Genomic DNA, 12,563 nt, shown 5'->3' with positions numbered 1-12,563 from the left:
ACAGAAATATACAGTTTAAATGTTATGAACTTGTTAACTTTGTGCGCCACTTTGTGACTCCTGACTCTGAAAAGTTGAAATATAGGTATAAATAATTGTCTATTGTTTGCTAAAATTCAGATTCTCACAGTTTTTAGGTCTTTTTGTTAATATTTTATGAATAATCACAAAGCATCCAACCACCGCAGAGTCATCAGAAAACTTCTGAAGATGGCAGGTCTCTGTGCAGTGGCTGAAGTCTGTGGTGTTGAGGGTGAAGAGGGAGAGGACAGTCCCTTGTGGTGCCCCTGTGTTGCTGATTACCTTGTCAGACACACACTGTGGAAGACGCACATATTGTGGTCTTCCTGTCAGGTAATCAACAATCCAGGACACCAGAGAATTGTTGATTATATTTGACTAATCTCTGAGAAGTCCAGTTTCCTGCTTCAAATTTGGGTATATTTGTCTTATAAATGCCTAAATAAATAAAAAAATACAAAAAATAGAATTCTTAGTTTTTCTAAAACATTTCTTTTCTTGTTTTCACGAAGCCATCAACTTAAAAAAATTTCCTTTCACTTTTACAGTTATCCTTCTGTCACTCGTCTCCACCCACTCCACCTTGCCTCTCTTGTTCACCGTGTGCTGCCTTGGATAGTGATGGCTGACATCAGGTATTTAAACTCATCTACCTTTGCTACCTCTGCTTCTTGTGAAATGAAGCAGTGTAAGGCAGTGTAGTGCTTCCACTGTGAAAATGGGACGTCTCCTTTCTAAAGAGTTTGTTATATAAATAAATGTAGTCAAACACATGTACGAGATGAAGGACGCAGAAACATCAGTTAGGGTGAAATTTTAATTTTAATTTTAAGTTTTTGCAAATGTTTTGGTGCCATTCAAAATTCTGCTTTGTCCTCGAATAAATATTTAATGATTCAACTGGCACAGGAGTGCGGAGGCTTTGGATATCCAGTAGTCGCTGGGTCGCTTGGAGGGAAGCATTACTGTCACCACAAAATTAGTTGAGTGACCTGAAGGGAGAGAGACATGAAGGGTGAGGAAACAATCTGAGCAAACATCCTTTTTCTTTCTTTTTTTGATATTGTATGTTGGTAACAGGGACGTGCGCTGTATCCCACCAAAACTCCCAGCGATGCCCAAAAACTAGCTCTTGGCCTTATGATAGTATAAAATGTGTCATGACTTTAAATGTAAAAAGGTTTCCAGTGAGTGACTTTGGATATATCAGGTGTGTACCTGTGGTGGACAGAGTGCCAGCTCTGGCTGAGGTCTTGTACAGAGGAGCGTGGTAGAGGTCAGGCTCTGGGACGTAGTTCTGCTGCGGCTCAAAGTGCACCACCGGCAGCATGGCGTTCATAACCCGAGGCAGCGCATCATCAATCACCATGCCGACATCATCCCAGCGACAGGCATCCATGAACATGCCGTGAACAAGTACACCGTCCTGCGGCTCTGGTAACTGTTTTAACAAGTAACCATATTAAAGGAATTACCTTTTTATTTTACTTTTCCTTTTTACTGACAAACTCTTGAAACAAAGTAAACACAAGACTTTCTTTTTGCAGTTTGTGCCTTTTCAGAAAAAATGTTTTTTCACAAACACACAAACAGCTGCAAAGCCAGAAAATAAAACAAAGAACATGTGGCTTTGCTTTTATCAGATGTATTGAGAGCTTTTTATTCTTTAAGGATTTCATTTTCATGAACAGAGATTTAAAGAAGAGTTGACACGATGTTTGCTGCGGTTGATATTCACTATTTATGACGTTTAAGAGGGCATCAATCTGATATGTCATCAGGAACTCAGTATTTTAAAAAGGAAAACAATACTGGTGGCTGTACTGCCCTCCAGATTCACCCCGGAGTCAATTATAACACAACCTTACTAAAGAAATCAGTATGTAGTCCAATCAAAAATAATGGATAACAGATTTAATTTGATCATTTAGGATACATTTGCTCTGTGGTGCTAACTTTGAGATCACCAGATCAGATTTAGAGATTCAGGATAAAGTAATTTCACAAAAACATTAATCAATTAATACAAGAATTAAATACACATATCAAATAGGTCATGATCTCAGGTTCCTACAACTTTCTAATTCACATTTTACATTGACCATTTCAAATGCTTGCCTAAAAACCAAACAAGCTAGTGGTCATATTAATGATTAAAGGATTTATCTTCAGCCTGCTCGGTTTGTTTTGCTTCCAAGGACTCTAACTGAAATCATGCAAACACAAACACAATTTAAAAACACAATTGATAACATAACTGATTTTGTGTAAAAATGTAAGAAGAACTTTGAATAAAATATTGCAGATAAAAACATTAACTGCAGTTAAGTAAGTTAAGTTGAACAAATATAAGGAGCGACAAACTTTAACTGTAGAGAAACCAAACTGATGTAATATTTTAGATTGTATCTTGAGATTGTTGATCTGCTCTTCCACATTAGCTCTCCTGCTATTAGCCAGAAAAATAGCATCTTAAAGTACTGCTAATATTTGAAGGACTGGAGAAAAGAATATTTGTGCCCTTTTTTAAAGCACTACTGAAAGCATAACTAAGAGCGCTGCTCCTCTTACAGTACCTCCTCATCCATGTTCAGTTTTGCACCAATGGGAAGAGTGCTTAGAGCCTCACAGACTGCTTCCTCATCCCTGTACGCCGGCACCACGCTGAAGCGGAAATTAAGCTCGTCAATAGGCAAACTGTAACGCCGGGCATGATTCTGCAACACTCCTACAGGCCATCAAAGACACAAGAGCATTGAAACAAGTCACTGTGCTGTTTAGCAAAATCTACCAGTAAACACAAATTTAATTAATAGCTCTCTTTTAAACTTCATTCATTTATTTTTACACTGCATACTTGAAAGAGTAGTCCGAGTGATTATTGTAATCCTCAAGCTCAGCTCTAAAACTGTGCTTTACTGTTGGCATTATTATAAAACATAGAGCATGTTTCAGTGTGTTACCAGTAAGAAAGCCTTGAGGGAAGAAGAACCCTGAGATCCAAAGTGATTTGGGCTGACCACGTGTGATCCAAGTCTTGCAAGAGAGGAAAAGAGAAGCAGAGATGCAATTAAAATATATGTATCTTTAAATAACGATATCTTTCTTTATGCAGTATCTTCTTCTTTTATTCAATATAGTGCATTACAGGCATCCTGTAAGTCAGGGCTGTCGAACTCCAGGCCTCGAGGGCCGGTGTCCTGCAGGTTTTAGATCTCACCCTGGGTCAGCACACCTGAATCAAATGGTTAGTTCATTAGCAGGCATCTGAAGAACTTGGCTGTATCCCAATTCAGGGTCTGCAGCCTTAAAGGCCGCATTTTAAGGCCGATAACGTCACCGCGACACGACGAAGGCTGTCCCAATTCGAAGGCTGCTCGAAATGCGGCCCTCAAATGCGTCCTTCATTTCCCTGAATTTTAAGGATGTGGCGGTGTAGACTTCGTGGCCCAACATATCCCAGAATGCATAGCGCGGCAGTGGGTGTGGATAATTTTGCCAAAAAAAATGGCGGATGAGGGGTGCCCGAAGAGTAAACTTTAAGTAAGTACTGAATATTATGTCACTTATTTATGTGCAAATGTTTAATAACGAAGAACATTAAAACATTCCTGTTGGCCACGTCGGCAAAGTTATGTGACATTAGTGACGTTTGTACTAACTTGGTTTTAAAGCCTTTACTTTAAAATATACGCCGTTCAATAGCTGAGCTTAATCAGAGAATGATCAAAGCTCATGTAGAAACAAACAAACAAATGAACAAAAGATGTTCTCCTTCATTTCTGTCAAACAAAGCTGTATGAAACGTTTCCAGCTGTTAGTATCATGGTTGCTAGGCAACCTGGGCAGGCAACGGAGGCTAGACCGTCCCATTTCACAAGCCTCGCATTTCCGGCCTTAGCGGTCTTTAAGTACGCAGCCCTTGTGGATCGTTGAGGCTGCAGACCCTGAATTGGGATACAGCCCTTCAAGACATGTTGAGGAGGTAATTTAGCCATTTGAATCAGCTGTGTTGGATCAAGGACACATCTAAAACCTGCAGGACACCGGCCCTCGAGGCCTGGAGTTCGACACCTGTGCTGTAAGTGACCCAGTGAATCAGTTTACATTGGATTTTGTTTCCTAAGATAATCAGCATGTGGAGTGTGACTCAGTGTTTATCCACTGCTGTATAAACTAACAGGACTTTACCCTGTTTGTGCTTGTTTAAGTGAATTATAGTAACTGTACGATACATGTTCAGAGCAGACTTAAGGAAGAGCAGCTTAAATCAGAGAAGATGGACCAAACACTAAACCAGGATGTGCAGGGAGGCAGAAAGACGAACTCAGAATGTACATGTGTTATTACAGTTTTCCAATCTAATGAGATAACACACAAATCAAATGTATGCAAAAGTATATATGCATGCACACAGACACACACACACATGCACACATGCACACACCCAAACCAATAAAATACAGCCAATATCCCAGACCTGAGCTAGAAAAAGACTTCTATTCTAATCCAGTGTATGTTAGCTTTATAAAGACACATTTCACACAAACCTCTATAATTCCTCTGGACTGAACTTGAAAACGTGTGTTTTTGTTAATATCTGTATGCAAACCTGGATAAAGGACGTTCTGAGAGTCAAGTCTCTGACCCAAGAAGACAGCGGTTTGAGGGAAGGGTAGGCAGAGTTTGCCCAGTGCTTGGGGACCTGGTCGTTCAGAAAGCTTCTGTAGATTCGGTCCATTTCCTCTGACATCACAACAAGACCTGCTATTGCCTTTTGCAGAGTGATAAGAGACATCTATGAAAAAGAAAGTGAGAATAACGCATCACAGTGACGACAGATTCCGAAAAATGCTATTTCTGAAACGAAACAGAACGCATATTTTTGATTGTTTAGGTTTTTTTCTATTTGAATGTTTCTCTAAGATCAAGTAAATAAACTACAATCCAAAGAAAACAACTCCTGAAGTGGTCATGAGATGATCTCCACCAATTAAATGTGTGTGGTTTTTACGTCACCCTGAGAACTTTAAGCAAGTTGTTGAATCGGTCTGCTTCTTGGACCAAAACAGTTGTGAGGGAGTTCAGGTGCCCATTGGTGTCTTTGATAAACAGTGTGTCGATTGCTTCATCCATGTCCAGTCGCTCTGCACTCCAAAAGAAAGACAAGTTCACAAAGAGACAAAAGACAACACAAACCAATGAAAACATGGGGAAAAGAGTGAGTGTAATAATGCAAAGTCTCAGCAGTAACTGAGATCTATGTGCAGGTGAATCTATGTGGGGTCAGCGTACCGGGCAGTTTGGCTAGAATCAGTTCGGCGAGGTCGCAGACTATGTCATCGTTACTCTTAGCTCCATGTTGTGCTGAAGAACGAGGATTAACATCCAGTATGGTATTGATCAGAGTTATAGTTTCTTGACGCTGCAGAGGCACACACACACACACACACACACACACACACACACTCATGTATTGATATTTTATCATAGCACTCCCAAAGCTCATGAACTGCATGAGAAACATAAGTTTAAATCACTAAAAGGACCACAAGCCATTTCTTATAATTGCTGCTAAGTGAAAAATTTAACAGATTTTGAAAAACTACGTTTAAATAAGAAATTGCACAGTCATTTATATTTAAGAGAACAACTGGCATAAAAATAGAGATAGAGACATTTACTTGTAATGTACTGGTATTGTTACAGTATTGTCTCTCACCTGAAAAGCCAAGTTGGCATTCTCATGCATACCAAAGACCTCAGGATCATCAATGATCGGAAGATTCTCAATATACTTCTTATATTGTTCGAGTTCATCTGACTCTGGAGCGTAGTAAACACCTTACAGGGAGAAAGCCATTAACTGAGATATACAGTGGGGCAAAAAAGTATTTAGTCAGCCACCGATTGTGCAAGTTCCCCCACTTAAAATGATGACAGAGGTCAGTAATTTGCACCAGAGGTACACTTCAACTGTGAGAGACAGAATGTGAAAAAAAAAATCCATAAATTCACATGGTAGGATTTGTAAAGAATTTATTCATAAATCAGGGTGGAAAATAAGTATTTGGTCACCTCAAACAAGGAAAATCCCTGGCTCTCACAGACCTGTAACGTCTTCTGTAAGAAGCTTTTCTGTCCCCCACTCGTTACCTGTATGAATGGCACCTGTTTGACCTCATCATCTGTATAAAAGACACCTGTCCACAGCCTCAACCAGTCAGACTCCAAACTCCGCCATGGCCAAGACCAAAGAGCTTTCGAAGGACACCAGGAAAAGAATTGTAGACCTGCACCAGACTGGGAAGAGTGAATCTACAATAGGCAAGCAGCTTGGTGTGAAAAAATCAACTGTGGGAGCAATCATCAGAAAATGGAAGACATACAAGACCACTGATAATCTCCCTCGATCTGGGGCTCCACGCAAGATCTCATCCCGTGGGGTCAAAATGATCATGAGAACGGTGAGCAAAGATCCCAGAACCACACGGGGGGACCTGGTGAATGACCTGCAGAGAGCTGGGACCAAAGTAACAAAGGTCACCATCAGTAACACACTACAACGGCAGGGAATCAAATCCCGCAGTGCCAGACGTGTTCCGCTGCTGAAGCCAGTGCATGTCCAGGCCCGTCTGAAGTTTGCCAGAGAGCACATGGATGATACAGCAGAGGATTGGGAGAATGTCATGTGGTCAGATGAAACCAAAGTAGAACTTTTTGGTATAAACTCAACTCGTCGTGTTTGGAGGAAGAAGAATACTGAGTTGCATCCCAAGAACACCATACCTACTGTGAAGCATGGGGGTGGAAACATCATGCTATGGGGCTGTTTTTCTGCCAAGGGGACAGGACAACTGATCCGTGTTAAGGACAGAATGAATGGGGCCAAGTATCGTGAGATTTTGAGCCAAAACCTCCTTCCATCAGTGAGAACTTTGAAGATGAAACGAGGCTGGGTCTTCCAACATGACAATGATCCAAAACACACCGCCCGGGCAACAAAGGAGTGGCTCCGTAAGAAGCATTTGAAAGTCCTGGAGTGGCCTAGCCAGTCTCCAGACCTCAACCCCATAGAAAATCTGTGGCGGGAGTTGAAAGTCCGTGTTGCTCGGTGACAGCCCCAAAACATCACTGCTCTTGAGAAGATCTGCATGGAGGAATGGGCCAAAATACCAGCTACTGTGTGTGCAAACCTGGTAAAGACCTATAGTAAACGTTTGGCCTCTGTTATTGCCAACAAAGGTTATGTTACAAAGTATTGAGTTGTATTTTTGTTATTGACCAAATACTTATTTTCCACCCTGATTTACGAATAAATTCTTTACAAATCCTACCATGTGAATTCATGGATTTTTTTTTTCACATTCTGTCTCTCACAGTTGAAGTGTACCTCTGGTGCAAATTACTGACCTCTGTCATCATTTTAAGTGGGGGAACTTGCACAATCGGTGGCTGACTAAATACTTTTTTGCCCCACTGTATAGCATGTGAGCGTTCACTGTGCATACACGCATGTAAATACACATGTACACACACACACTCCTCGTGCCTATGGTACAACAACTTTTCTCCGTGCCCCTGGTACACTGCGCAGAAACACCTTGCCACACACACACACACACACACACACACACACACACACACACACACACACACACACACACACACACACACACACACACACACACACACACACAAACACAAACACAAACACACACACACACACATATACATACAAAAGAGGGCAGAAAGAACAATACCTGAGGGGGAGTAGGTGTAGCCAGGCTGCAGAGTTTCTGGAGAAAAAAAGCCTTTGAGGATTGTCCTTAGGCACCGTTGGTCCCAGGCATCCGTCACTCTCCCTCCATACGTGATCTCACCTGAAGAGAAAAAAAACACAGTAGGATTTGAGATATTTCATGGCTTTCTTTGTTTATGAATGCAGGAGATATTGCTTTTAAAGACCAGACCCTCTTCTAGTTTCAGTTGATCAAAATCTCACTCAGAATCAGAAAAATAAAGAAGTTATGGAAAAAACAGCAACAACTTTAAACTAAAAAATATGCATATAGTATATTTACATAGATATGTGTAATACCCGTTCTTATACAGATCATTTTGAAAGAAGTTGGATCCAGATTATTCAATTTAAGATGAAATACTAAAAAGAGAAATCTATTACAGAACAGAAAACACAGGGGAAAAAAAAAAAATCGGCCCTTTTTCTTTTATATAAAGCTGAATGGTCTGAAGCAGGGGTCGGCAACCTGCAGCTCATTAGTCCTTATATTGCGGCTCTGCATGGTTTGGAAAAATAAATTATAAGTATTTAACTGAAGTGTATTTTATTTGAGTTAGTTCTTTTTTAAAACTTGTAGTTCTAAATTGGATGATTATTGTGATCTTGAATAATAAAAATAAAGTTATATTTTATTATTTTTCGTCGCTCAAAATAAGCGTCACACTGGTGGAAGCCGGTATACCCGCCGAAACGACGTGCATTTACCGAGACTTTCAGCCCCACGTAGGCCAAGTATGGAGAAATGTAAGAAAAGAAAAATATCTGAAGAAAATACAACATTTAATGATGGCTGGGCAGATTCATTGGTATTTACTTCTGACGAGAGTGACCTACCGGATCCACATACGTATGTGAGCAGCTGTTCTCCACCATGAACTATGTTAAAAACAAACACCGCTCACGCCTCACAGACGACAGCTTACAGTCCTGTGTAAAGATGAAAGTGACTTGGTACAGCCCCGATCTGCAGACGCTGTGCGCAGAGGTTCAGGAGCAGAAGTCCGATTCTAAACACATCACGGCAGAACTCACGATGTTTACATGAACATGCTCTTCAGCATCTCTTTATTGACCACTTTTCACACACACAGCCGGCTGTAGCTTTCCAGCTCACAGCCCGACACATACAAACAACAACACAACAGCAGAGAGAGCAAGCTGGTGAGGCGTAATTGCAGATGCCACTCAGGTACGTCTGCCTCTCCTGCAGCGTCACTGCGGGCCACGCCCCGCGAAGCACATTAACCAGGTAAAATAAATATTATGCCGATATTTTGAAAATATTTATTTTAAATTTTTTAGGAGCGTAGTGCTTTTTTTCCAATTATTTTTTAAATTCTGGTCAAGGCTCCGCTACACTCCGACAGCCCAGAAGGCGATATAAGGATGACGGCTCACTGTTTTTGTTTGCTACATGGATAATTTAAGTTCAGCTTTTTAATTCATTTTAAAGACACCTTCAACTGGTTGACTTTCTTTTTAGTTATTATTTTTTAAGGGTTGACAATGTGTTCATTACATAAATAAAATTTAATTTTCTCCATAGCACTTCATGGATTTCATAAGCAACACACTATAGTTGTTTATACAAAGCATTAAGGTAAAAAAAAACAACAATATACACGGTGGTATCTTCATTTTAGATGACAAAAAGTATTTGCGGCTCCCAGTGTTTCCTTTTCCAAGAAACCAGGTCCAAATGGCTCTTTGGGTGTTTAAGGTTGCTGACCGCTGGTTTAAAGTGTCCTATTATTCTTCCCACACTTTTATTTTTATGAAACAGCTGCATGTTTAGGTTCAAGGACATGCAATCATGTTTGTTTTGTGAAAAGGCTTTCTATTAATAGAAAATGTCAAAATGCAAATAAGACATGCATTACATATGGATAATAAGATGCTACACAAACAGTCCCTAACTTATTACCTTGTTGAATTTAGATACAAGAACATGCAACTTTCTGTTGATATTTGCTTCCTACCAGTGATGTAGACCAGAGCATCCCAAGGGATGGCGCCATCTTTGCAGTACAGGTTGAGGTTGAGCAGAGCACATTCTCTGTCACTGTCATTGAATTCGTAGGGGATGTTCCAGCCCAGGGGACCAAACTTCTTCCGCTCCTAAACACGAGACACACAGGCAGAGAAGTACTGTACGACCACACACAAAGTAAAACACATCCAAGAAAACAAAGTAATATTGATGAGGCACTTTACATGTAAAATACTGAGAAAGAGTGTATGTAACCTGGATGATTGCATGGAAAAAGCAGATTCCAAAGACAATCTTCCTCCACTGGCGTCCCAAAACGTGGTGTTCAAAGAAACCGCTGGTGATCTCTGTGAAGGCTCGTCGCATGTTGGCTCGCAGGCCTTTAGGAGGCTCGTTAGTCACCTGGCAATGACATCACCGAGACCTACTGAGAAGACTACCAGTAATCCTGAAAACCGTTTGGTTCAGCGTCTCCTCCTTGTTGTTCAGGCCGTCTTCAAGTGCACATACAATCCCAATGACTCTTCGAGGTAACCAGTGTACCGGTGTGACTCACTCTTCAAATTATACGGTCATGGTCATGATGACGATAAATCAAGTCAAAGATTTTGACCCATATTTATGAAGGCAGTGCTTAACTAATGTAACGTTTATGCCACAGTTACCCTAAATAAACAGTACTCGTAATTACCAAAGTCATTTTTATGTTTCACTCATGTTCAATCCACCAGTATAGACAAGTTCTTTTTTAAAAACAGTATTTTCAATCATCTATAGCTTTATTATATAGTATTACAGTGTTTGGGTCTCTGTGTGACTACCTTAACGGAGTTCTGGAGCACTGTAACAGGAAATACTTTGGTCGGCATGGAACTGAGAAACAAACGGAAGTTCTCATGGACTGATGTGTCTGCAGAGAAACAGATAAGAAAATTATTTGCATATTCATGAAAAGAAAAGGCCTTAAAGGATACTTGTAAAAAGGTCCTGCAGTATTTTTTTTTTATCAATAATACAAACACTTTAAAAAACCAAAGCATACAATATCACAGTTTACTCATTTCTGTTTCTCAGAGATTAGAAATGCACGTGTAAATTACAAATGATGTCTAATGACATTAGAAATATGAAGGAACTTGTTTAGATGTGTCCCTGAGCATCGCTGCTAACAACGTTCATCCCTTTATGACCACAGCGTACCCATTATCTAGTGGCTATAATGCAATCAACAAATCTGCAACAACTGTGTGACACTATCGTGTTAATGTGGACCAAAACCTCTGAGGAATGCTTTAAGCATTGTTGAGTCTGCACAATGAAGGACTAAAGTACGTTTTCTTGAAGGTCAAATGGGTTCCAACTGAGTACTAGCAAAGTGTAACTAAACTGAAACTAAACTGCAGCCCAGCATCTCTTTCTTGGGTATCCCCATCCATAAACACTAAAATTACTACCACTGGGATTTCCCAGTTTGAAGCAAATGTTGTAATTATTCTAATTTAATACTATTTTTTCATACAACCCTCATAAGCCTTAACTAATAAAAAAATATGTCATCAAATGTTAGCACAGAAGGCTGAAATAAACATAAACTTTTGAGCTCAATTTAAAAATAGTACCAGGCTCAGTGAAGGTCTTAATGAGCTCCTCCATGGCTAACATCCAAGACACAGCCAGATGGCAGTTCTGCAAGAAGACCCAGTTGCCACTCGTCAGCGCTGAATGGATCATCTTCTCTGCTATAGGTCCCTGGCCTTGCCCCAGTGAGATAGCCTCGACCCTGAAAAACACAGAAAAATCACCATTTTGATGCCTTTATAAACTTTATTCATTCATTTGCAACAACCTGTCTAGTCCAGGATCACAAGGAGAACAGTTTAGACAGAGGTGCCCAAACCTCCCTCTTCCCAGCCACTTCCCCAATACTTCCAAGCAGATATCGAAGTGAAATACTGGTTTGGGAACATGTCTTCTGGATATGACCCAGCACGACCTTTGGACATGCCCTTCGTGTTAGAGGTGCCCAGAAGGCCTCCTGGATGTGGATGAGTAGTGGCTCTACTCTGAGCCCCTCCCAAACTCCTCATCCTATGTCTGAGACTGAGCTTAGACACCCTTTATAAGACAGCTCATTTCCACTGCTTGTATCTATAGTCTTAAACTTGAACTTGTTCATTTGAGGAAGCAACTCATTCTCAAACTGAAGAGGACAATCCACCCTTTTCTGGCAGAGAACCACATGGCTGAACTGTCCCAGTGCAAGTTGCAGATTATTGCTTGGTGCAGTCAAATTGCTAGTCAAACCTCTGATGCAGGAGGAACAATGCGGTTTTCGTCCTGGTCGCGGAACACTGGACCAGCTCTTTATCCTCTCGAGGATACTTGAGGGTGCATGGGAATTTTCCCAACCAGTCTACATGTGTTTTGTGGACTTGGAGAAGGCATTCGACCGTGTCCCTCGGGGTGTCCTGTGGGAGGTGCTGCGGGAGTATGGGGTGTCTGGCCCATTGCTACGGGCCATTCGATTCCCTATACAACCGTTGCAAGAGCTTGGTTCGCATTGCCGGCAATAAGTCGGACTCGTTCCCGGTGGGTGATCGGCTCCGCCAGGGCTGCCCTTTGTCACCAGTTCTGTTTATAATTTTTATGGACAGGATTTCTAGGCGCAGCCAAGTGGCGGAGGGCTTTCGCTTTGGTGGCCTCAGAATCTCATCTCTGCTTTTCGCGGATGATGTGGTTCTGTTGGCT

At 41.0% G+C, this 12,563-nt stretch overlaps 1 protein-coding gene across 1 annotated transcript in view; it reads right to left on the bottom strand.

Moving 5' to 3' along the window:
• Positions 1-808: 808 nt before the first annotated feature.
• The window catches only part of dnah6 (dynein, axonemal, heavy chain 6), a 53,174-nt gene continuing 41,419 nt past the window's right edge, over positions 809-12,563 (bottom strand). The window contains exons 67-79 of the mRNA XM_087842165.1: positions 11,435-11,595; positions 10,637-10,725; positions 10,071-10,217; positions 9,805-9,943; positions 7,785-7,904; positions 5,744-5,865; positions 5,317-5,446; positions 5,041-5,168; positions 4,634-4,819; positions 2,985-3,057; positions 2,598-2,749; positions 1,240-1,462; positions 809-1,013 (exon numbers count right to left, since the gene is read on the bottom strand). Coding sequence (XP_087698291.1) covers positions 910-1,013; positions 1,240-1,462; positions 2,598-2,749; positions 2,985-3,057; positions 4,634-4,819; positions 5,041-5,168; positions 5,317-5,446; positions 5,744-5,865; positions 7,785-7,904; positions 9,805-9,943; positions 10,071-10,217; positions 10,637-10,725; positions 11,435-11,595 — 1,774 coding nt within the window. The 3' untranslated portion in view covers positions 809-909. The remainder of the gene's footprint in view (positions 1,014-1,239; positions 1,463-2,597; positions 2,750-2,984; positions 3,058-4,633; positions 4,820-5,040; positions 5,169-5,316; positions 5,447-5,743; positions 5,866-7,784; positions 7,905-9,804; positions 9,944-10,070; positions 10,218-10,636; positions 10,726-11,434; positions 11,596-12,563) is intronic.

Source organism: Neolamprologus brichardi, chromosome 6 (genome assembly GCF_056152115.1).
Source record: "Neolamprologus brichardi isolate AB-2024 chromosome 6, ASM5615211v1, whole genome shotgun sequence".
NCBI classification, from domain to species: domain Eukaryota; kingdom Metazoa; phylum Chordata; class Actinopteri; order Cichliformes; family Cichlidae; genus Neolamprologus; species Neolamprologus brichardi.
The sequence above is the reverse complement of the archived record's forward strand: the minus strand, read 5'-3'. Positions and strand labels throughout refer to the sequence as shown.